General features: G+C 38.5%; 1 protein-coding gene across 1 annotated transcript; it reads right to left on the bottom strand.

Moving 5' to 3' along the window:
* Positions 1-499: 499 nt before the first annotated feature.
* On the bottom strand, positions 500-15,552 carry BCLAF1 (BCL2 associated transcription factor 1; the record flags this gene model as incomplete). The annotated part of the gene is made up of 11 exons (XM_079550341.1): positions 500-544; positions 954-1,163; positions 2,761-2,907; positions 5,424-5,604; positions 6,740-6,915; positions 7,590-7,674; positions 8,760-8,865; positions 11,424-11,593; positions 11,707-12,378; positions 13,683-14,588; positions 15,449-15,552. 11 exons carry the CDS (start codon positions 15,550-15,552, stop codon positions 500-502), a joined length of 2,802 nt encoding a protein of 933 aa, XP_079406467.1.
* Between the last annotated feature and the right edge of the window lie 11,290 nt (positions 15,553-26,842).

Below are 26,842 nucleotides of genomic sequence, written 5' to 3'. Positions count from 1 at the left end.
ATAGTTTTCTACCAACTGTAGAAATGGCAGACAGCACTCCAGTTTTCAGACCTGTCCAGAGTTTCTAGCACCAGTGGTTTGGAAATAGGTTTCTAAAATTCACATTCCAAAAGAGAAATAATCTTGAAACTCACTGAAGAATTCACATGCATATGTATTCCTCAGGCTACTATAGGACAGTGACAGTTACAATCTTTCAGTTTCTCTCTCTAATGTGAGAAGAAGAATCAAGAATCAATTTATCATTTCAAGACCTCCTGTAAATGTGGTTCTTGTGAACTAATGTATAATCAACCTCATACATGACTTTGTATTCACATTATGACTGGATAACTATAGTTAAAAACGCTTTTAATTTAAAAAAAAAAAAAAAAAAAAAAAAAAAAGCAACACAGAAGTAGTAATCAGCTGATAAAAAATGCTCCTCCAAGATTTCAGGTGTGCAGAGCTGGAAGTTTACTTCAGAATAAAACACAGACATAGGGGAGAATCAAAACTTTTAAGAGTTGTACTTGACCATGTATTTGGACAAAGCAGAATTACACTGCATATAACAAACAGTAAAATTTCTTAAAAGTTGTTACAAATATTTTACTTTCTAACTGTACGATCATTAACATAGTTTACTATATCAAGATTTTTTTTTCCTAAAGGCTTAAAACAGAAAAACAATCCTTCTAAACTACTTCCAACAGTAAAATTTAAGTAAAATGCTTACATTCATTTGACAACAAAAAGAACATATTAAAAATGTTGTGTGGGTGGTGCAAAAGCTGCTCTTTCAGCTTTCTTCCAGGGTTATTCCTGCAGAAAGAAAGAAAACAGTCTTCTTGTAAACTGTTAATAACCAAATACTAAAAATATTTTTCCAAGTGATCTGCCACCTCCCCTCCAACAACCACCTGAGATTCTGTAAGAAAATTTATGTATTTTGCACTTCACTAACCACTTACCTTTTCCTCCTTGCGTCTGTCCTTTTCTTCGTTGTTCTCCATCGTTTCTTCTTCATCTTCCACAATCCCATCCCCTTGGTATTTGTCATGTGTCCACTTCGGACTGCTACCTGACTTTTTGAAGTTAAAACGCCCTCTGCCACGCTGGAAAGTACCACGGCCCCTTCCTCGTTTGGCCCAATAATCCACACCATCATCTCTGTCATCATGCTATAATATACCAAACAATAAGGTTACAACACCTCTTAAATGCTGTATTCTGAACCAAATTTACACGTATAGAAAAAAAACAATGAAGAAAAAAATTGAAAACAATTCAGATAATCTGTATATTATATTACGAAAAAACATATCCCTGCAATTCATAATGCTATAACTAAAAGTACCTCAAAAAACCTGATTTAAGAGTCATTATTAGCTGTGGGTAGGTCCACTGTAAGTAACAAACCAAACCTGTCACTTATTTTTTCAGTCATCAGAAAAAAGAACTCACTATTTTTCAGCAAGGAAAAAACATTAAAGGAAGGAACTGTAAGAATATGCTTTTTATTTTTTATTTTTTTTACTTTAAGGCAGAGAGAATCTTTATACTTAAGGAAAGATAACTGAAGGCTTTCAGAAACCCTGCTTCGCTTGTGCAAGGCATTGCACATCATTTTTAAACTACTGAGATCTGATATTAACATTAGTTATGGTTAGTCAGCATTACATTTGCTATCTTGGTGCTAAATACAGAATTGGGCATGTCTGACAAACATATGTGGACACAACAGAAAATCATTTAATATTAAATGTTTACACTAGGAAGAATGATGAACACCTGTTCCAATATCTACTTTTTTAACTTGTGATTTGGAAAGCAATCTAAACTGTTAAACATAAGTAGCTTACCATTATATACCATTCAAGTATTTACAAGGTGGCTTTTTTTTTTTTAAGCAAACATTCCTGAATATGTAAAAAGTAACAGCTCTAGTCAGTCATTTTTTTTTCTAGCTATCGTGGAACTTCCTTGTGAACAGTTGATCACATGTCACTATATGCAGGTGGAAACAGGGAGAAAACTTTGTATACACATGCAAATTGAAGTTGTGTTATTTATTGGATTACCTGTTAATATATTTGTGAGGAAAAAAATACTATAGGAAAAGGTCTTATCTTCGCTAACTAATGTTTTTCAATGAGGAAACAATATCCTTAGAAGTTGGCATTGTTAGGGAAATCAGCTGCAGCAGAGATTAAATATTCAGTACACTAAGCTACTCACTGGTTAGTTGTATCAACAGTCCTCCATTAATTAAATCCAGATGGGGAAAAAAAAGGCATAACTAAGATCACTTATGCCTATCATACTATTCAGGTAAGAACAGAAAGGCTGCTAATAGCAGAGTTGGTCCACATCCATCCAAAAATATGTTAGCTTTTCCTGATCTTTCATTTTTGTGTGCTTCTAAATGAATGTAAAAACAAAGCTTGAATGCCAAACTGAGATAAATCCACGAAGGCACAGCACGAGTCTTTTTGCTTTTGTTTTTCATATTTTTTGCCAGAGTATGCCTTCTTCCCTATCTCGCTGAAAAATATGCTTTAGAGAAGAATTCTACCTTAAGCTTCAGTTATTTCCAGCCTGCTGCAGAAAGACAAGCTGAACTAGGCACTGCAAGAACTCGGGTATTTTCTTGATTACATAACTGCAGTTACTCTCTCAACATGCAACTTTTGTAGCTGTCAATCTCCTTAACACCAGATATAAAAACGCACTCGGAAAAACCAAAAGCATGCATAAGATAGAATTCTCTACACCCACCAAGAAATATTTCTTGCTTTTTGGGGTATATTCAGGATCCCACTCCTCTTCCTTCGGTCTCTTTTGAAAAGTAGTATTTGAGTTGCTGGGACCAGTATTTGTTCCAGCAAAGACTCCTCTGGCTCTTCCTCTGCCCCTAATTCGAAACTGATTAACCAAAATGTTATTTTATTTAAGCCATTTACATAAAACCACAACAAAATGCTCAAGCTTTCTGTACTGAAAATGCTCATTCTGTTCTCAGTTAAAAATATAAAACTATTTTTTAAAAAGTCACATACTACCTTAAGTAATACATTCAAGCATTCACTTCAAAATAATGATTCTACTTAACGTAAGAGATAAAGCAAGTATATCTGAGTTCTTGGTATAAATTAACCTACATTCACCAAAGTGAAATTTCCTTTGACTGCTGGTAAGTCAGTCTGCTGCAACAAAGGTCAGAATAAGCTTCTGAAGCTGTTTGCAGACAAAACAAACAGAAAAACCTAGACTTAAAGGGGGGAAAAAAAAACTTCCAGGGGGGGAAAGTGAAGTCACTTAGGGAGACAATCATATCTGTCATGAGAAAATGATTTTAGAATACATACAAATAATGCATTCTGCAAGTAACTGTACGCTTTGTGCCACTCATTCTCAACTGAGATTCAGTTATGCATTTTAAGACAGATTACATTTCAAACGAATGAACGCTCCTTAACCCGAAAACCAACTCAGTCTGAAAAAGTAAAAGGCTACAAAACCTTCCAATATACTTCAGAACCTAAAAACATTCTACTTATCCTTAGTTCTATTTTCCTACTTCAAAAGTATTCAGAGCATTTACGGCTTTATGCTACACATAACAAGCACAGAATTCAGCATTTCAGCCTATCAGTAAGCATTAGTGAAAAGTCAACACTAACTTAACAGCAAACTGACAGTTTAGCTTACAGAAGGACTTCCTCTACCCAGTCAGCCACACTCTCCCCATGGTGTTACAGCTTCCTATTTTAGGGAGTATTTACAACAAAAACATTTTCTTTACTCCAAAACCAAAGAAGTACTTCCTTTGAATTCAGACACTATTAGCCTAAATCACAACGACATTTCTACATTAGTCACCTAGTAGTATCTTACAATACTACCCACTCTGTACCCTGAAGTAGAATATTAAAATCAACAGGTTGACCTATTTAAGTACTTCAGTTTGGTTGATAAGCATTTGTATGACCACGCATGTCATTACAGGACATCAATCAGTTATTAATGCAGTCATAACTGGCAGTCACCATTAGTCAAATTATTGGTAACTAATACATTTCCACTTCACAGCTACTTAAATTTCACATGAAGTACTATCTCTCTTTAAGACACGTATAATCTGATTTTATAAAGCAGTAAAGCTGGCACTGATTATGAGATTAAAAAAAACCCGTATTCTCTTCGTGAGAGGGGAGGATTTTAAGCTCTATTTTTAACCATGGGCAACCAGCTTATGCTCCTCGGAACTGGGCGGTAGTCATATACAGTATCTGCACCATCCAAGTGTGGATACATTTACACCACACACCTGTCCCTTTGTTAATTACATATAAGAACAAGAAAGAGGAAAAATTGAATTTTTAGCATTAGAAATTTGGCATTTGGATTATCATTTTTTTTTTAAAGTAGTTATAACTCTCAAGATTGAAAATGCAAACCTTAAGTGCTGCACATCTCACATGCATTTTAGATACTCTCTTCTCTGCAGTTCAAAACTTCTGCACTACTACAAACAAGGTATGTTTGTGTCAAACAACACCTTTTTACCTTATTTTGTCTTAAATGCAGGCTACACAAAGGAACTGTTGGGAAAAGCATGCAATTACTCCTAGCCATTGTCTTTTGTCCACCCGCAAACAGACCTTTAAGGCATTTTTAATTTTTGCATAATGTTTTTATTTCCAAGGCCCTTTCTATTACTTCTTAATCTTTTCTAACACTGCTACATTTCCCAGTAAGTTACGTTAACATGCAATTTTTACCCTTACAAAATGCTATGAAGACCATGAAGGTCAACATGGTATTTTCCAAATCTCAATGCTAAAACACATTCCTGAGCTACATTAATATGCTTGCATGCTTATTGTGGCTAGTCCAGGCTACAGAAACACTGGAAAGCAGCAAGTATACCATCTCCTCTCCTCAGTATAGTTCTTTTTCAACATTAGTGCCCACATTTTATTGTGCGCCATTCTCTATTAAATAATTTGCAGACATCACACACAAAGGAGATCAAAATGAAATTGAAAGTTATGGAGAAAAGAAAAACTGTAGAGAGTAACAGGTAATATAGATCACAAGATTTCATCTTTGTAGAAAGGTCAATTTTAATATCCTGTTAGGATACAGTGTAATTACAAAACAGCAAGGAAGGAATAAAACAGAAATCATTTTTCCAATCCTAACACTAGGCTCTCTAATACTGCACTATTGAATATTTACACACCAAATAAGATTTCTATTGGATAAGGCTGAAAGAAAAGCACTGCAGAAGTGGTACATCATGTAAAAGAAAAAAGAAATCACAACTATGAATAAGGTCTACACTAACATTAAGTACTGCAACAATTCATTTAATCTGTTACACTATTGTTGCAGTCCTCATCATCTGGGGGAAGAACAGGAGAAATGCAACTTACAAAGGTGCCTCTTGGCCTGCTGACTCCTGCAAAACCAGAGTATTCTTTCTGTTCGTGGTGAGTTTTGAACTCTTCATCTCTTTCTTTCTTGCAATCCTTTTCTTCTCGAGAACTGGATGAAGAAGCAGATGGAGAGGAAGATGGAGAAGATCTAGCACGGTCTTGCTCTCTTTTTTGCTTACTGAAAAATAAAATGATACACTGTGTGCTATTTTAAAAGCACGAGATAGACTGTAATATGCTATACTAAAAGGGGTTTCTTTATATTTAAAAAAGCTATCCCCCATCTGGTTATAAAAGCACACATACACGTAATGCATTTCAGATGCTAAGGCAAGATATAGTTTCACTTTCCAGCCTCTTCTTAGCCATTTAAATGGACTAAACATACACTACTGCTAGTGAGTTGGAAAACAGCAGTCTGCAAACTGCAGAATTTTTCTAGGTTGCCATTAAGAGGTTCTGTTACTTTTAAGATCTGCCTTTCACTGAGGCAGAAAGAAAAAAAAAAACAGAAGCCAAAGGGAGGAAAACCCTCAAGGCAAAGCTTTACAGAAATTTTACATAATTCAGTTTGCATACTGTTGAGAGCATACAGTATGGGCTGCCCAACGAAGGTGGGCATTGCCAGTGGAAGGTAATGTGGATACCAGAGTCAGAAAGTATATGGGAAACAGGAAGCATAAGTATTCATTGTATACCCAGTACAAAGCAGGATAATAAATCCCACAGCAAGACTTTTGGTAATTCCCTAAAATTCTAATTTGACCCAACTTAAAAGACAACATTACTCAAAGGAAGGTTATACCTGATGAAACTCTTACCACTGCTACAAAGTATCCACTGAAATATGCTAACCTTTTTTTCCTTAGAAAATAGACCACTGGCTTTAGGAGAGAAAAAAAATAAAAAGATTCCCCTTCTCACCCATGTTAAATCTAAGTATCAGTAAGATTCTCATACTCTGGGTGTTATGAGTTGAAAAAGTGCGGAATCAAGCATAACGAACCAAAGTTCTTACACAAATTGTTTATAGAAATGTACTGCATTGAAGTCCAACCTCCTGATGTAGCCTGGATAATAGGACAGATTAATTTGTCATTTTTTTTTTCAGTGTTAGCTTGCTATTCCAAAGTTTTTGTCCTCATCCACCATAAGCCGTGTAAAAGACAGATAATACATATTTGCTGTAAAACAAATAATTTTATTTGTTTAAATTTAAACGTTCCATTAAACATCGAAAATTGAAAGCAATTAAGCTTACAATTACAAAGGGTTAATTAGAGACCAAAAACCTAGAGATTTCAAACATTTACCTGTCATCTTTATAAGATTTGTAATCCTTGTAATCTTTTGAAGTTTTCTCCTGCTTTCTTGACCCACTGGATTCCCTGGAGCCCTTTGAGTCTCCTCGCTCTTTACTTCGCTCTTTTCTACGGCGGTCAATGTCATGCCGAAGATCAGCAGAATCACATCTTAATTTTTTATCTCCCTGTAAGCAGAAATATGTTTCTGACTAAGATTTTGAAAGAAAACATCCAGAAGAGAATCTGTGGGGGTGAACCGTGCCTAAATTTTCAAGAAGAGGAGACAGAATTTACAACAACTCTTTAGCACATAAACTGAGCTTAAGGTGAACACCCTTTACAGGCTAAATCTGGGTACAGCTAAGATTTTGCATTTTAAACAAGCGTTTCCATTGAACCAGCAGGACATCTACTATCTGATGCAAACTGACTATAACATATTTTATGGTAGGATATCTTGGTATCCATTTTTTTCCAGTTAATTATTGCTAGCAGAGCACATGTACCTTTATACATTCAGCCACGCTACTGTGCACATCAGCACTTTTTTCTCCTCCCATTCATTGTCCTTGGACACAAAATGTGCCAAGAAACAACCGAAAGAAAGGAAGTTAGGAGGCATTTTGAATTTTCTTTTTGCCTCAGTAAAATTCAATATATTCACATTGTGCTATGCAAACTGGCTTCTTAGTAAGACTCACAGAAAAAAGTTCTGGAATGCGAATATTCCACATAACATAAGTTGTTCTAAAAGACTGAGATCCACAAACTCAAATGAAGTTAGAAATGAAGTTCAAAGGGGAAAAAAATTATCACATTAAGTTTAGAAATAGATACTTAACGTTTACTTAGAACCTACTTTTTGACTTTCTTCTTTAAAGACCCTCTCTTCACCTGCTAAACGGGTATGCTTCCTCAGGGCACTTGGAGAGATGTCAATCCTCCTAAATGTAAAATAAAAGCAGTGTCTAGCCATACGTGTATGCAACTGCTTATGGCCTCACACAGATCAACATAAGTCTGAATAACAAGGCACTTTAGCAGCAGAACAAACTCTTGCATATGAAGTCCCACCATCTGAATATAAAAGAAGCAAGAAGCAAGCCAAAAATTATAAACATTGGTTTTGTTCTTTGAAGTATACTAAAAGACAAATACACTAAAATGGCTGTTTGATTTTTCACATTTCCAAGAGAGATTTCAAGATAGCAATTACTCCAGAAGATCAGTATATATATAGCCAGTTTGATATCCAACCTTCAAAACAAAAAAAAAACAAAAAACACACACCATCAACAATGACAGCTTATTGTACAGTTAAAGTAAGATCTCAGTTAAGAGATCTTACAAAGTTGAAAGCTGAGATAACATCACACACAACACAAATACAATATACATTGCATCATGTAATCAGAAGCACACAATCAGAAATTACAACTGCATGTCTATCATCTTGCTTGTGGTGGCAATGATGATGAGGAAACGGTTGGACTAGATGATCTTATAGGTTGTTTCCAATCTTGTGATTCTATGATTCTATGATTCTTACCTTCCAGGCTCTCTGATTTCAAGAGAAAAAACTGCTATGAATTAATAGATACAAAAACTAAAGTGATACGAGATGGAACATCTGACACCAAAGAATAAAGCTGAAGATAAAAAAGAAGCCCTGTACATGCAAGACATTTCTCTCTCAATATTTGAGAGAATATGTGAAAAAAGTAAATATAACCCAAATGAGATGCAGAGGTAGAAAAGATACGTGCTATAAAGCCACAGATGAAGCCAGAGTTGATTCATTTGAGTTTTCTTCTACAGAAACCTTTTTGTTTGGTTTTGTTTGTTTTGTTTTTTTCCCCAGGGTTTGTTGCTGGTGTTTTGGTTTGGCTATTCCAAATTTTGGTTTTTTTCGTTTGTATTTGCACAGAAATCAACGAAGTATCACATATAGAACAGAAATCAATACTTTGAGTTCTTGAACAAGAAATATTAGCAGATATTATCTAAGACATAAGCAATTAACATATACCTATGTATTTCTGGGCTCTTTTGCCGAGTGCAGTGCTCTTCAGTTGCTTTTTGATATGCAGTGAACCTCTCATTTAGGGTCATTCCAGCTGACTTGAAGTATTGCTCTGTTGGTTACAATAGAAAAACACTGTTTCATTAGTTTAATTCAACTGACAGGTATTTTACTCCTGACAGAAAGGCAAGTAGCAGGCAAAAAACAATATTTTCAGTAAAAATATCAAAACAACAAGCAAGAGTGGGCTTTTCCTATTCTTACACATTCTGTAATCCAAACAAAGATACAGTGCACAGAATCACTGCAAATCTACTTATGGCTACACCATGGCTGTATTAAATGTAATTCAAGCATCATACATGAATTAGATTTGTTCATTTCCAGTGACATTTTTCTCTAATGAAATAAAGGAACAATTTAAGTGATTTTCTACTTTGTCCATAAGAAAAAAAAAACATAAGATTACTTCGAGTAGTGAATATTTGCAGGAAGTACATTTTACAACTCATTTCGACTTTAAGTTAGTGTTAATTCAGTGAAAACATTTAAGTAATGTATGTTTCAATAACTACAAGGATGACCTAATAACAAGTCATTTCTTAAAATAATACCATTTCTTGACTTGAAGTTTTAACAGTAGCAATTCAAGACAATTAACACATCCAAATGTAAATAAATTCATTTAAGCATCTGGCATCTTGGCAAACCTGACAACTTCTCTGACAGATTTTCTCTTGCTTTCAGAGACAGTTAAATTAGCAACAGCAAAACTCAAGGTTTCAAACCAGCTCAACAAATGTGTTTAAATGTAATATAGAAATACATAAAGTCATGAGCTATGAAATGTTACATATGAAGCAAGCTATCTGCTTAACAGGTCAACATACATCTGTATCAACTTACCGCCCGGCATCCAGTATTTGTCTCATAACCAACCATTAAAACTTGAAACGGCCACTACAAGGGTAGTGCCTCAATCATAATTCCATCAAACACAGGAATTTGAGCTAGCAACTCTGTTTTTATGCCATTTTTGCCAGGAAGACAGAAGGTTCAACTTTGCCTGTTTGGCATCTGTATCTTTCAACAGCTATTTTACTTTTGTAACATGGATTTTGCCATTTCAAAACACATTCCAGGACCTATTTATAATGAAAAAGAAAACATCACTGGGCATTTTCAGCTCTACATTAATCAAGAGCTGTTCAGACTGGTCGCATCACACCAATAATGAACATAACTTCAAATCGTCAAAATAGTTACTAAATCTGATCACAGACCGCAGTAAGTTTGAAACGCATAGAGAAGTTCTCCTTTCAAAAAACAGTCATAACTTTACATATACTAAAAACTTGACCAGACACTCTGTTAAGCTGTCATATTTACCAGTTATCTGTTTAACACAAGTCTACAGAAAAAGTCTTAATTTTGTGATCAATACATAACAAATATTTCACCTTCAGTTTACACGTGCCATTTAAGCCAAGCTTTCATTGGATATAGACTTTGATCTCTTATCAATAAAATTATTTTCTAGCAATGACTGTTACACTCTAAGCAAGTGTCCCAATAATATTTCGAGTCTGCTATGTTAACATAACCTACTACCACTATTGCTTTTTTTCTAAGCAATTCAAAACAGCCATTTGGCTTTAGCTGCCTAGAGTTACTTCAAAAACAAAATAAGACTTGAAAAAACACACCTGTAGCACCAAAATCTTTCCTACTTTAAAAGCTAAAGTATATTTAAAACAATGCACACAGACAGACACACCCAAACTTCTCACCTCATTTAGCATTTTGACATTCCCCTTTTATATGATGATATGGTAAGAAACGTTCACCAGCAAATTCTTTCATAGTATATTAAATGCAAGAATAAGACAACAGCCTGGTAAAATTTAAGTCAATGCTACAGAAGAAAAAAAAATTAAAAATACTCTAGATATCCTCACTGGATTTTAAGAAATTATGTATTCTTGAATGAACTTTGCCAGTATGTGACTTGAATAAAATACACCCACTTTGTCAGGTTTTTTTCCACAAAAAGTGTGGAAATGCTTTAATTTTATTATAGTAAGCAACAGGCACAACTGTTAAATTGGAAAATAATTAGCATATAAACAATTTAATGGAGATTTACTTAAATCTCTAGAAGTTTCAGGTTCTCACATCCAACAATACTGTTAAGTAAGAATAAAACGAAGCAGTGTATTTTAAGATCATTTAGAGAACCACTTCTTACACTTTATCAGTTTGAGATCGAAACCAGCTTTCCAATAAACATTTGGATGAGTTCTAAAGTGCTCCAAAAGGAGATGCAATGCTATATGAAGTGGTGAAATGACATTCAAATAGAATTGAAGTAAAAAAATTAAGCAATTTAGTATGCTTAAGCTTTACTAAAAAAATTTAACAAAGTATGTGCTACTTTGACTTACAAATTTAACAAGAAACATAGTATGACTTCTCTAATGCTCTACAATGCTTGCTTTTTTGACACTTGTTTTGGTGACTATTATTTCTCTAATTATTATATGTATACCTCAAAGGAAAAGTTCAACTAAATCAACATTAAGAAGGCTGAAATCTTCCTGTACTACAGACAGCAAACAGTCTTAGCTAAGTCTTAAATGCTATTGCTGAATGAGTAAATTGAACACATACCTTTGACATGATGAACCAAGGACACTATATGCTGAATAAATGACTCTGACGTGCTTTTGCTGGCCTGTGGCAGTTTAATGTGGTCAAAGATGGATCTGAACTCTTGCTCCTTCTTGATGGAATGGACAAGTGTGCTAGCAAGCAGCCTGTCTTTAGTCAAGGAAGCAGGTCTAAAAATGCATCAACAACAGAAAAGACACACAAAAAGAAACCACTAGTTTAAATAAAGATGAGTGACAGTGCAAGCAGGTGGAGAACCACTTTGTCAAGTGGAATAATTTACCTATTGGAATCGTCAAGAGGTACTGGTGCCATTTTGAGTTTAACTTCAGGACGATGGGAGTCACTGGCTATCATTTTGATCCTAAGTGGACTCTCCTCTCTGAAGGTGGATTTTTCTCTCGCATCCAGATTCTTGTGTAGAGGGGGACTGTAATCAAAGAGTTCTTTGAGCTTTTCAGACTTTACCTGCTCAGGTGACTGAGTTTCTTTCTTCATCGTTAGTCTCTCAGAACTCTTGTCTTCGTCCTTGTGCTTATCTTTTGTTGTACTAGGCCTTTCTGCTATATAGCCAGTCTCTTTAGGCTTATAACTTTTCTCATCTCTAAATCCATCGCTCTCTCTATTGCCCTTCATTGTTACTTTAGATTTGTATTTGGTTCCTTCCTCCTCAGCATTCCGGTGAGATGCAGTAGGAAAATTTTTACCCTGATCTGCCAGGACAGACTTTCTGAACTGTCTGTAATCCTCTGTCTCCTCTGTGTCCTCCCCTTCAGAGTCATTAAACTTCTCTTTCCCAGTCTCTTTATCAACGAAAAAGTCTAAAGTTTCCTGATCCTCCCATTCCCTTTCTCCCTCTGTCCTCCCTTTTTCTGATCCTCTCTCCTTCTGGGCCTCCTTCTCCCTGGTATTACCCCTATCAAGCAGGTATACTCTAGACTCTTCATCTGTGTACCTGTGGATAGCAAAGAAGAGACTGGTAACTCTGGATTGCATTCATTCCAGTTCACTTGCATTCCTCTTTTGCGTCAATCCCACACCAAAAAGAAAAAACATACTCCACTGAGCCATTCAACTTCAAGTAAATTTCACACACAGTTCATACTGTACTAACTGTCATCTACGCACTAGTGGAAACATCTGAAGAAAATAAAGCCTTTCTGTAGAACACATAGAAATTCTCCACTAGAGTTTGTAAAGAGAGCTAGTGGTTAGTTTGTTCATTCTAATTTGGCACACAGCTTCACATGCACTTACACCAGTCCTTTTTCTCCATTAAAATAATAAAAACTGATAACTCAAATCTGAATTAACAGAATGTCCTAACTACATTCACAAATTGGTTTTAGCTACAGCTTGTACGCTATCTTCACATAGGTCCAAAACACATCCACCAGAAGCAGTAAGTCTCAGCTCAAGCAAGTCTGACTTTTTGATATATTTTTTTTTCATTTTCTATCAGTATATTTTCATATACTAAAAATCATTGACAGGGCAAATTCATTTAAAAATTTTATCTATATCTGTCTATAACTCATTTTTCTAATAAATCCACCAAAGTGCAAGGTAAATTAGAAAGAAACGGTCTAACGTCAATAATGTAAGATAAATTCCTTCTTCAGTTGCTGCTGTATCAGGTATATCAAATATTTTGAGAACAAATTTGGAAAAGCACGCATTCCATTGTTCCTCACATCAGTGGAATTATGTCCCAAGAATATTAAGACCTACCCCACTTCTTAAGTAACACAAGTCAAGAAAAAGTTGTCACATAGCACCATACAATTAGCAGTGAATGCTGTTTACGTTAACAAAATCAATCGTAATACACCTCCGTTTTCAGACTTTGCATTTCAAATTACATAAAACATTAAAACATTGAAGTGCTTGAACAGAAGTCAGTGTCAAACAAGCAAGCCTGATCCATCATTCATTAAAATATTAATTAATACTTTTCCGAACAGTAAATGGAATACAGGAAAATGTACCACAAACGAAAAACACGAAGGAGTGCTACAGGGATACTGGTCTCTGTCCCCACTAATCACCCAACAAGAACTTGAAACATCCTAAAGGAGGAGAAAGCTCAATTCTAACCAGACTAAAATTCTTAAAGATATTCATCAGTATTTCATATTCCCTTCTCCAAGGCACAGCGGTGATCTTGTAAAAATAAATAAATAAATACTGTTACAGGTGTTTTTTTTTTTTTTTTTTTTTTTTTTAGTTGCAACGTTAATGTTACAATTTAATTCCTACCTTTTCAGAAACTTTCCACCTTTTACAGTTTCCTGTTCCCCAGTCTCAGGATAAAATGAACGTGTTCGAGGCTCCTCACGGGGAGCACTCTGTGATGGGATTGTCTTTGCAGGGCTTCTCCTCGAAGGGACGTGATGCAATGGGCTATTCTGAGAAGGACTATAACGGCTAGAACCATTTCCAACGGAACCAGAGCCAGACCTCTCAGGACTATGCTGAATGGAATGGGAATGTTGAGGTGTGTCCTTTGCTGAGTGGGCTGTACTAAGCAAAGGGGCATCAGAGCAAGATGAACTCTGACTGGGCGGGGTGGCAATAGAAGGACTGTGGGGTGACCTTGGACTGTTATCATACGCTGAAAGGCCAGGCCAAATGTCGCCAGAAGCTGCTGATGATTTATTAAAATCGTCAAGAGATTCTGATGGGTCATGTTCAAACGTATCTTTCTGTTCATCTTGTGATTTATTTTTCAAAGGGCTATCTTGCAAAGGAGCCCCTTCAGTTTTCTTTGCCTGCTTTTCCATAGACCCACGTCTTTTGGAAGAGACAGGTGATTTGCTGTATGGGGATGAAGAACGAGATGAAGAGGACCTCGGGGACCTGGAAGATCTGTAAGATCGACGAGATCTGCTCCGGGACCTCTGTGAAGACACAGACCTTCGCTTTGGACTTCTGGAACGGGAACGGCCACGCCTAGGGCTTCGGGAGTGTCTTCGGTTCCAGACAGGCCTATAACCTCCACGATGGTATCTACCACCTCCTCCTTGGTAATACCCTCTACCTCTTCCTCTGTAACCATAGGGACGTCTCATTCCTCTATTATTTCTGTAATCTCTGCGATAATCTCTAGAATAAACACGATCCCTGCTGCGAGATCGTGAGTATGTCCTTGATCGAGACCTAGAACTAGAATTAAAAAAACAAACGTTAACATTCGACAACTGGAGAGAGAAAAAGAAGTGCCTCAAGACTTAATGCCAGATCTCTCTAATACAGTCAGAATGGTAAAGGCAGAATAACAGCCTTCGAGTAAATTTTGCAGTATATGATCTCTATCTCATAAGGAATTTTAATAAACACTGATCTTCCAAAGAATTTTGAAACTTAGACTTCAGCATCACATCATTAAGACGTTACCAGCCTCAATGGCTTGCTCTGCTGTTTTTGTTTGTTTTAAGAGATCACCACCACTCTGGAGCATGGCACTCAGTTCTCCATCGATCACTGTTCACAGCCTGGAACACGACATTAGATCACCTCCAATTTAACTGAATATACCAGCCTGTAGACAGCAGCAGTTGATAAGACAGTAACCACTGAATTCTGCCACCTCTTATTAAAGAAGTGGCTATGTCCAATGGTAAGAAAGTGAAGGAAAAGACTGGAGACAACTGAGAAGACAAGGTAAAGTTTATCTGCTGAAGCCTTAAGTTCCTCCAGATCTGAAAAGCTACATGAGAAAGGCAGAAAAGACTATCAGGAAAAGAGGCAGGACAATGAAAACCTCATGTGAAAGAGGGTCCAAGAATCAAAACAAGAACACATCAGGAAGAACCATTAGCATTCTGAAACTATACCGAGGTACAGGAAAGATACAGGAAAAGAGCAGAATAATCAAATTTTAAAAAAACAGAAGTTTTATTCAAAGCAGAAACTAGTTATTGTCTATAAAGTGAAGATCCCAGCCTCATGCAAGTGAAAAAAAACTTCCAGACAGAACTCAATACACAAAAAACAATTTTTCACGTAGTATGACATGAATATACCTGTATCTCTTTTTTCTAGAGTGTGATCTGGATCTTGACCTAGAGCTGGACTGAGATCTGGACTTTGATCTTGAAGAATGTGATCGAGAGTTAGATCGACCCATTTTTCCCAGTAGATAAACTTCTTCTGAGAAGGAAAAACAGTTGAAGGGAGGAGAAAAAGAGGGATGGAACTATTTAGAGACCACGTAAATAATATAAGATTGTAATACTTTAAAACAAGAATATTAGGAAGATGTATAGCACTACCTAAACAGAAGAATTTTGAAGAAAATACGTTTATTAGCAACTTAAATCTCAACATACAACGTTTTAAACAACATAAGACTTAATACATCTACAGTGCAAGCTATTAGTCTGAAAAGATAGCAGGTTTCTCAGGTTTAATTGCAAACTGATCCTGCGTAAAAGGAGTTAAGTAAGCAATGGAAAAAAACATTTCTACAAATTAGGACAAGAAATAACACAAGTCTAGACCATTATACATTTGTGATCCAGATCTAAACTAAAACTAAGCTATAACTAAATTTAAATATTCCGTTCAATTTATATAGTTTATAGTTATGACCATAGAATATTGGTCAGAACTGCCAAGTACTCCCAGCCCTCCTTCAAATGAAACCTTTGAAATTTCTACTACTTAGGCTGAAATCACTCTGTAGAAAGATTTTATTTTTTTTTTTAACCCAAAGCAACATGACAACTCAAGCCTATACTTGAATTTGACTCAGCATTTGTTCATTTCTATCCTGAGACAATTCTATTTTGTTTCACACAGTATCCTTCTGGACAAAATGAAAAAAATCTGGGGGTCTTAGTCAACAGCAAGTTGAACATGTGCCCAGGCAGCCAGGAAGGCCAAGCGTATCCTGAGGTCCATCAAGCATTGCATTTCTAGCTACTCTACACTGCACTGGTGTAGTCTCACCTCAAGTACCGTGTGCAGTTTTGGGCACTACGGTACAAAAAGGACATAAAACTATTAGACAGCATCCAGATGAGCGCTGCAAAGGTGGCAAAGGGTCCAGACGGGAAGAGGTGTGAGGAGTAGCTGAAGACCCTTGGTTTACTCAGCCCAGAGTAAAGGAGACAAGAGGGGAGATCTCATGACAGCCTATGGCTTCCTCAAAAGGATAAGCACAGGAACAGGTACTGATCTCTCTCTGGTGACCAGCAACAGAACCGAAGGGAACAGAATGAAGCTGCGACAAAGGAGGCTTGAATTGAATATCAGGAAAAGGTTCTTCATGGTAAGGGTGGTCAGACACTGGAACAGCCTCCCCAGAGAAATGGTCATGGCAATGACCTTGCTGGAGTTCAAGAAGCCTACACAACACACACAAACATATGCTCTAATTTTTGGGTGGTCCTGTGTGGAGCCAGGAGTTGGACCCAGTGATCCTTAAGGGTCTCTTCCAACTCAGGATATTCAGCAATTCTGTAACCTATGATTTCACAAAGTTTCAGTGGAAGTCTAAAATATTCTTAAAAAGCAATGTTTAAACTGTCCAATTTCATTTAATAATAACAATTTTGCCTCATTAACTTTTTCTTTTGAGATTGCCCCATTTAGAAAATAATGGGTCACAGGAAAACAACCGAATATAAACTGCTGACAATCATATTCAGATTTTCAGCCCTTAATATGCTATCTACAATTATTAATAACCACTAAAACAAATAGTGGAAAAAAAGAATCAACTTTCAGCTTTTGTATTGCAAACAAGCATAAAATCTCCAAATTATCATAATGAAAATACAAGCTCAACACAACAAGCACTTTTTGTTACACTTAACTTTATGCATATAGTTGATATATTATCTGAGAAGAAATACTGAAGACAAATTGAATTATAGCTCAAAGTTAACAAAATCACAGAGATTTTACACACATGTAAGCAAATTCAAACAAACAAAAAAAAAACAGACCAACCTTTCCCTAGCACTGTCACTCTTGCCCCATTTAACTTTCCCCCATCACAGTTGCATTGAGTCTGTGTGGCCCCAAAGAGACTAATCTCATGTGAAACTAACCTAGGGAAAGTATATATTGCATTATAGATATTATATATATTTTAAAATAAAATATAATACAGTTTTAGCCTAAACTAGCTTTCCAATTGACTAAAACTATTTAACTCAGAGAATACATTATAAGCTGCCTGTAAAAGGCTCCTTCCATTTAAAGGAAAGTAAATGAACATAAACTCAGAAGATTGGTTTTAATTCTTTGTGCTCAATTAAATGCCCAGAAAATGGATTACAATCTCTTATGTTATCCAGTTCATAGACAAGTCTTTAAACAGCTACAATACATGAAGTATACCAATTTTCCTAGAGCAAGAAAAAAAATGTTTTTCTATTAAAAGGAAATTTCAGACCAAGCTTTAGATATACAAGAAGTCTACACAACGTAATTTCAGCTTTAAAGGAAAAGGAACATTGGATTTCCCCTGTATAGAACAACATTTGTACATTTGCATTCTTATGCGTAACAAGTGAATATATGGTACAACAGTTGACTTTTACAGAACATACATCAAACTCAGAAAGATTTATATAATTCAGTTTACCACTAACAAACTTTAAGAAAAAACAAAAAGCAACATTGATTTTTTTGAAATGGTTGGGTTCCATCAGAGCACTTGAAAACAGAATTAAATTCACCTTACCTCAAGCCACAGGTCTGTGTCAATCAATCAGTTATTTTATAATTCTCCGTTTATGCTTTCAGCAACACAAATCCCTACAGAATAGAAAAAAATGACCATGAGAGACAAGTACTTTCATGAAAGGACCATTAACTCCTGCTTAAATGGGTTCAAAGATTAAACTGTTTATCACAAAAAGGCAACACAATAAACAGCATATTTAGTCCTAGCCTAGTGAAACCACACATTGAGATCTGGAGCAGCTTATGCGTTAGCTGCTGCCAAGAGCAAATGCTCCTTCCTTTCCATACATTATCAGTCCTTCAGTCCTGCTTCCAGGGCTGTATAACCTTCAGCCCTTAAACCCTTCAGGTCCTTCAATTAAAAGGTTTCTGACAGACGCTCAGTGTTCACTTTCGTAAGGTTAAGTTAACTGACTTAACAAAGACCCAAACAAATGCCAGATCGAGATTAAAAAAAAAGACGACAGCATGCAGTCAAGAGGATGAGGTGGCAAATTCATGTAAGAGTTTGAACTCTAATACACAGCTTTGGACTTAACTGGAATGATTTTTTTTTTTTTTTTCCCCCAAAAAAGATATGGGATATGAGCTCAGTAAAACAGCAGATTTTTAGATTTCTCTGCAACATTTATACAAGAACTACTCTGTTACAGTTTCCTATTTAAATAGGAAACATTTGCATGACTTTAAATAACCAGCATTTTTTTCTCAAAAAAATTGAAGCTTTTACAGGTAAACAGAAATAAAATATAACTGAAATAACAAACCCACTCTCCAAAGTAAGAGTTTTTCACTGGCCTCAACCTTAATTACTGCAAAGCCTTAAGAATATACAAATATATATTCACGAATACACACTTGTAATCTGACTTGACATTAAGAAAATTTTCAAATGCCATGAAAGTGACTCAGAATTTTGTCCCAGTTTGATACAGACAGGCTGGATCTCCTTGAAATTCTGCATTTCAGTAACACATTCATTAAAGCCAAACATGTTAACTAATCACACTTGTAGATGAAGGAAAAATTGAGAACACCTGAACACAAAAAAAAAAAGTAGCACTTGTTTTGATAAACCCTGCTATCAAAATTCCACTTACCATTCACTAGTAGTGACCAAGATATTTCCAATTTTTACAAAATATATGCTTTAACAAGTTAAAGTTTTTACTTCTCATCATCAGCAAGCATGAGTCTCTGAAGGAGCACAGTAGTGTATCGGACCATTTCAGATCTTGTCTAGACAAAAGGTGAGATGGCATTAGCTAGCAAAGGTTAATTAAAGCATTCTTACACAGAAAAATTAATACAAACTTCAGCTAAGTGGTTGAAGTTCAGTGCTAGATTTTAAAATCAATATTTACTACATTTCGATGTTTCCTCCACATCCAACTTTTAAAAACATTTGGCTGCTGCTAACTGAAATCAGAATCCTAACTTAGACAAGTTTTCGCATCACCCACGGGATGTACCATAGCTACTCTTTTTGCCAACGACTTGAAAACAAAAGAATGTTAAATAGAAAACCTTAAATACTGAACAGAAAATCTCAACTACTTTTAGTTTTGCTTCCATTTAACTGCTACAGGCAAACACTTGACATGCAAAAAATCTTTTTCCAAAGAACTTTCACACACAGGAGCAGAAACGGAAAGACTGTTTAGACTTCTTTTTTAAATAAAGGTTTGCCTATGTATATATTTTTACAGTGTGCAAGAATTAAAATAGCTGATTGATCTCTATTACAGAGAATTTGAAAAACAGTGGTACATACTGAGTTACATCACCAGCAGTCTCTTCCTGGGGACTCTCTTGTCCCCACTGTCACAATCTGAAGTCACAACATCATGTCAGGCAACACAACAAAAAAGAGATGCTGTACACATCACATTTCTAAGCAGTAACATTAATCCACAAATCAAAAGACCAGCTGCCTCTCTTACTTGGCTGCATTAAGCTTATCTCTTGACTAGTCTCAAGAGACCTAGAGGTTGCAAAGCTGTGCATGAAAAATGTGATGCAAGATGCCTACTACTGAGCATTTAAAGAAGGAACCACAACTGCAAGAAACACAGTCTATATCTAAAACACCAATGCTGTTATCTGCATATGGTTCTGGTAACTCAAGCTTCTTTTACCCTTGCTTTCTGCACTAAATGTGGGAAAATTGATGCTAAACTCTCAAGCATTTCATCACGGGGTCAGAAGAAAGCTGGCTATTACAAAGGAAGCCTCTGTAGCTCCACAACATTAAGTCAGAACAACCTGGCACTACTCGTGTAAAGAAACAGTACCATCCTTCCAGCTGTCTAGTAACTCACATTCCTGATGGTTTTCTCCCTTATGCAGCACAAGTATTTGAGCAGCCACACTGTGAACCAGACCAGAAAACATATGGATCACGTGATTAGTTACAATACAAGTGATTTTTCAGTATGGCTCATGACACAGCCCTGCATTTGGACCGTGACGGGTAAGCCGCGATAGCCACCACTCAAGATTGCTTCCTTTGGCAGCAATGCAATCCTAAGGCTTCCCTGAAACCAGCTTCAAAAGGCAGCAACAAACTCACATCTTAAGCTTTTTAACAGTACCTGCAAGCAGAGTGCTGTTGAAGAAAGCATACTACCAAACCTTGACACAACCAGCTGCACATCTTTCCAGATATGGATACTGAGTCACATTAATGATCAAACAGTCAGCAAGTTTCTTAATGTAACAGCAGTATGTACGGGTGCCTTAAATCAGCCTCAGCCACCAAGCAAAAACAAGATACGCCCTACAATCAGCAACACTATGATGAGGAAGTAGATGTCACTATTTTTCTTTCAAACATGCCAAATTCTTAAAGATAAAAACCTGTCTCCGATTCCTTTTAAATATTTTTATGAGCCTTTCTCACTACACTGATGTTAAAGCTTTCTGACAGATACTGCAGACACTACATATCTGCTAAACACACTAATTCAGAAATTCTACACCATATGGAAGCTTAAATAGGTATTTTAGATTAGTTATCCAAATTTATACTAGCAAAACACTGCTCTCTCTCTCAGCTCACTATTATTTTAGCTATCTTATACTTATTTAATAGCTGTTATTACCCTTGTTTACGCATTACTTGAAAGCTATCAATAAGATTTAATTAAAAAAATCTTGTTAAAGAAATTCACAAGCTGTTGTCAAAAATGCATTTTCATTCAGAGATCCAAGCTTCAAAAGAAAAAGGATTATACAACAAGAATCAGGGGATAAGCTCGTCCTCAAGAAATGCTACAGAATTCCTAATAGTCTTTCATTACACATACGTTAAATTAAAGAGAAGTCGGTCTATTTAGGACAGCAATGTAAGGTACCTATTCAGCACTTGTGTATCTGCCATAAAATAACCACGCATTCTATCCATTCTCCACCTCCTCTTGTTTTAAATGTCCCCAAGTTTAACAGCAGCACATCACAAATAAGAATAGAACACAATTCATTAGCAACTGTAAACCTCCTGGATAATCACTGCCCAGAATTCTACAAATACTACTGAAATACAATAACAAATTTAACCAAACTACCTCAGGCTGTACAAATAAGAGCTGGGGAACATATTTTCTTCCTATTTCATTTTTTCCCTACCATTTCTATCATCAACCATTTCCTACCTTCCCTATCATCTTCATAATACTTGAATGATTACAAAAACTGAACAAACTCACATAAAAAAAATTACAGCATGAAAATTCAGCTGAAACAGTCAAATAAACATTTGTGTAAAAATATAATTCCTAATTTATCCATTTTTAGTACAAGACTACAGAAAGTATACGTAAAATTATTTAAAAACCAATCTCCAAATAGAAGCAAGAGCAGCTCTGTAGAATAATCGTATGATTGATAGCTGTTCTGTTATGTAAAACTAGAGGCAAACATAACCACATTTCTCTTCTAACTAAAAACATCAAAATGATTATTTCTATGAATTTTGTCAAAACAAAAACAAAACAAGAGAACTGCTGCTATTTTGTTTGGCTTGCTTTTTTAATTTTGTTTGTTTGCTTAATCAGATGTTTTCATGCTCCCTTCAAGAGTGGTTTCTACAATTTCTTTACAATAGTCTGCTGACACAAAGGGCCATCCTCCCCCTCCTCACTCCAAGGACTGATACGCAGAGGTACGCAGTGAGCTGAACTGATTCAGAATAAAAAACATCAGGAGAAAGACAAAGCTGACTTTAGAGCCACATCACCTTCCAGATCCAGCTTACCACTCAGCTGGGTGAGAGCCAATGCCAGCACAATGGCCAAGAAAACAAGGCACCTCTTCCGAATATGTTTGGGAAAAACTCTCCTAACAGACTGAAAAGTGCCTCACATCCTTCAGTGGTTTCCCTTACCTACTTCCACTACACTTAAACAAATCCCAAACACTCTCTGGCATTCCACAAGCTCATAAAGCACAACTGCTCCTTCACAACCAGCCTGAGTCGAATCTACCTCAATAAGCGTAACCCATCACCAAACAACAGCTCCCTGCTGCTGACCCAAACTGCCTTAAGTTTTCTGCAGCCCCACCGCAGCAGGATGTTCCCCACTGTATGCATGCCCTGCCACGTTCCCAAGGAAGGCAGACATAGCCTTCACCTGTGGACTGCTGGAGCCAGCCTCTCAGAAGCTTTACTCCAGCCACCGTCAGCTCAGGAGAGACCCAGCCACCCTCAAGTACTTGATACATGTAACACATTAGAACTCTTTCCAGCCACTCAGCGCTGTTGTCACTCAACACCAGAAGAGATAAGTAGGAGGAAGCAACTCTTCCCCTGTCGCCACTAGAAGCTACATGTTCGAAGTATACTCTAAGCCAGAATCTCTGTCCCTTCTTACTCATCCCCTCTTTGTTTAATGCAACAAAAAGGAAGCACAAGAAGGAAAACAGCTGGACAGTACTTTCCTGGGACCCCATGGTCTAAATCAACCCTTTCCAAATTGAGAACAATTTTTCTGAGAGATGTTTTTTATATACCTACAACAAACCAACCATTACTCAGTCTTAAATAGCTCCATAAGTGACTGTATTGTGGAGCACTCCTTTGTTTTGCATGCCCCTGGGCCCTCCTGTAGGAAAATTTAACTGCTAGAGCAAAACTTTGATCTTTGTGATAAAGAAGTGACAAGTGGTAGCAAGGCCTTACAGGATCACCACCACATGCAAAACAAAAAGCTGATTTCCTTATGAAAACTAAAGGTTCTGAAGCAAACAATAAATAAAGGCCTGGAGCAGTGGTACACCACGGTGCGATAGGGCTGGAAATGTAACAGCCTCGTTTAGGGAGGGGCACAAACACCAGCTGCGAGGGGTCGGAGGGAGATTTCTAAGCACGCCAGTGAAGGCCCAGCAAGGAAGCAACAGCAGCACCACAGCATTAAGACACAAGGGCCCGAACAGCTTTCAGGCCCGAGGGGAAGTTCCCGCCGCAGGCCCAACGCCAACAGCACGCAGGGCAGCATCACCTCACTCCAGCACCCTTTAACCCCCGCGAAGAGCAGAGCGGTCGCCCACCCAGTGACCAACGCCGCTCGGCGACCCCTCAGGCTCATCTCCCCCAGGAAAAGCGGAGAAGGCCGCGGAGCCGGCCGAAGGTGTGCGGGCCCGCCGCGAAAGGCCGGCTTAGGGCGGCCCAACGAGCCCGGAGCGGCCCCGGACCGCCGCCCTCCCTCCTCTCCTCTACCTTAGCTCCCGAGGCGCCGTGCAGGCTCGGGGCAGAGCGCCGCCGGCTGGACCCGACTCCCGCAGGAAGCGGCGGCTGCGGTGCGGCCCGGCCCCTCCCCTCTTCCCCGGGGCGGTTGGCGCCGCCGCCTTAGGGCCTGGGGAGCGGGGGCGGCGCGGCGGATAATGGCTGCGGCGCGCGGAGGTCACGCGGCGGGGGAAGGGCGGGACGGCACCGCACGGCGGAGGAGGAGGGGGGAGGGGAGAACGGAGCGGCGGCCGCGCGCGCGCGCGGGGGAGAAGAGGCCGCCCCTCAGTCTCAGTCTCCCTCCCCTCCCCCGCGGCAGAGTACGGCCGCCAGCACGCAGACAGCGTCCCGCCAAGCCTCGCTGCGGCCCCTTCCCCTCCGCCCCTTCCTCACCTGGCGGGCGGAACTCCCGGCGGCCCCGCTCCCTTATGGCTGCTCGTCGGCCATTTCCCGTCTCGCCGAAGGAAGAGACGCGGGGCCCACGGGGAAAAAAGAATCAACCACCATAGAGAGCGGAGGGACGACCGCCGCCGCGGGGCGCGTCACTTCCGCTCGGCGCGGGGCGGTGCCGGCACCGCCAACCGCTCGGGCGCCATCTTGGTTGTGGGTAGGCGGCCGCAAGCAAGATGGCGGTCTTGAGGTGGGCGGGCGGGCGGCCGGGGAGGCTGAGGCCCGGGGGCCGTATGGGGGGGCTCTGCCCTAGTGTCCCCTCCAGCCCCTTCCCTGGGCCCAGGGACCGTCGTGTCACGCGATGACAGCCTTTGTCTCCTCCCACCGTCGCCTTTTGTCCTTCCGTGAGGGCCCCGGCGTGGTTACCTGTCGGGGAGGGAGCGCGTCCTTCCACGGGAGCAGTGTGAAGGGGGCTGAGTGCAAAGCGGGGCTTGGCCTGCGGATCACAATCGGGAGGTATTGGCGATGCTCCGTGCAGCAGGAAGGAGCTCGCCTAGCAGCAGTGCTTTACTGCAGCAGCTTTTGCAGCAGATGTTTGCATATCGCTTGGTTGCAGTGCATCAGCGCAACGTTTGGGAAATTAGCTGAGTGCTTACTCTGCCGCGGAAAAGTCCGGTAAAGGGCTGCGAGTGAGCAGCGCTAGCTGGTGCAGAAATCACAGAATCGTAGGGACTGGAGGGGACATCTAAGATAACATAGTCCAACTTCAGCTGAGTGCGTCCTCAAACAACGGTTCACACTACTCAAATCTCACTGGTCTGATACATTTTGTAAAAGGCAAAGTACGCATGAGGCAGAATATATAAATAAATACATGTATGAAATAAGTAAAGAGAACATGCACGTGGTCAGTTTTTTTGCAGAATTTTTCAATTCAGGCATGATGACTGGGCAGTAGCCAAAACTGGGTGGAAAGAGGAATGGAACATGGGAAGCTAACGTACCCTGTAACATTGATTTGCTGTTTCCTGTGCTAAGTAACACACTTCTTACCTCCATCTAACCTGTAGTGTTGTTTTAATGTGCCAGAATATGATGGCTTTTGGCAGCTAAGTTCTACAAATAAAAACTTCTATGGGGGCAGCCACTAACAAATGACTTTGTGCCAAAACATAAACACAGTAGATATTTTCAGTTATAGAAGCACAGAATTATTAAGGTTGAAAAAGACTCATAAGATCACCAAGTCCAACCATCAACCCATCCCCACCATACCCACTAACCATATCCCTCAGTGCCACATCTATGCGTTTCTTGATTGCCTCCAGGGATGGTGACTCCAAAGCTTCCCTGGGCAGCCTGTCCCAACACATCACCACTCTTTATGAGAAAAATTTTTTCCTAATATCCAGCCTGAACCTTTCCTGGTGCAACTTGAGGCAATTACCTCTCATCCTACCACTGATACCTGGAAGAAGAGGTCAACACTCACCTTACCACAACCACCTTTCAGGCAGCTGGAGAGAGCGATAAGATCTCTCCTGAGACTCCTCCAGACCAAACAGCCCCTGTTCCCTCAGCTGTTCCCCATAAGACTTGTGCTTCAGTCTGTTCATCAGCTTTGTTGCCCTGATGGCTGTGGTTAAATGTTGGGCAGCCTGGCCCAGACATGTGGTTCTCTTTCCTCCTCTTCATTTTTTCTGTTACACAGGAGTAACTAACATGTTGCTGAAGGGCAACATGTGTACTGCAGCTTTTTCTGTATTCAGCTATAAGGCTGTTAGTGTGGAAGTGCTTGACAAAGCACTCAAGGGCAGGAGTCAGCTTTCTAGGGCTGGCAAGGTTTCCAGAATTATTGTGGGATTTGGTCATGCACACATTTTAAATGATCCCAAAGACCTGTGGGATGCTTGTGTTATTTCCTTTTTGTGTATTTTAATATGAGCATATTAGGTGTTGGACCAGATGATCCTTGTGGATCTGTGCCAACTTGGGACATTGTCTCCCCTCTGTTTTCTGAGGTATGTGGGATATAGCTTATTTGCAAGGAATGGTCACTTATGCTTTTCAGTTCTCCATTCTATTTAAGAAAATATACTGAGAGTCTAGAAGAATAAATGAATAAATGAATAAATATAATATAATATGAAGTATTTTGCAAATTTGTTCTAATTATTGTCTTACAACAAAAAATACTATTTTTTCAAGATTTGTTTAGTGCCTTGTTTTATAAAAAATTTGGCTTTTGAGCTATAGGTTTTGTGACTTTTCACTGCAGTCCATTGTCAAGTTAATGAGAAGACCAGGATGTGCACCTGTGCCTTGAAACACATCATATCAGTGGTTTTCCTAGAGTACTGTTTATTAAACAAAACATGACACATCTCCATTCACCTCTGTCCTGCAAGCTGGTGTACTTCTCCAAGTACTTGCTTCTCTGCCTTTGAGTGGTAATTTTCCTCAACAAATTTTGGGTACTTATTTTTTGCATGAAATTTGATTCAACAATCAAGGTCTGCAGGCACCTTTGACCTACTTTTGACATTTTCATGCAACTACTTTCTGTTACAAATTTTTTCCTGCTTTTCTTTTCATCTAGCTATGTATT

This window comes from Tetrao urogallus (genome assembly GCF_951394365.1).
Source record: "Tetrao urogallus genome assembly, chromosome: 2".
NCBI lineage: Eukaryota > Metazoa > Chordata > Aves > Galliformes > Phasianidae > Tetrao > Tetrao urogallus.
Note: the sequence above shows the minus strand (reverse complement) of the source record. Positions and strands in the feature narration are given on the sequence as shown.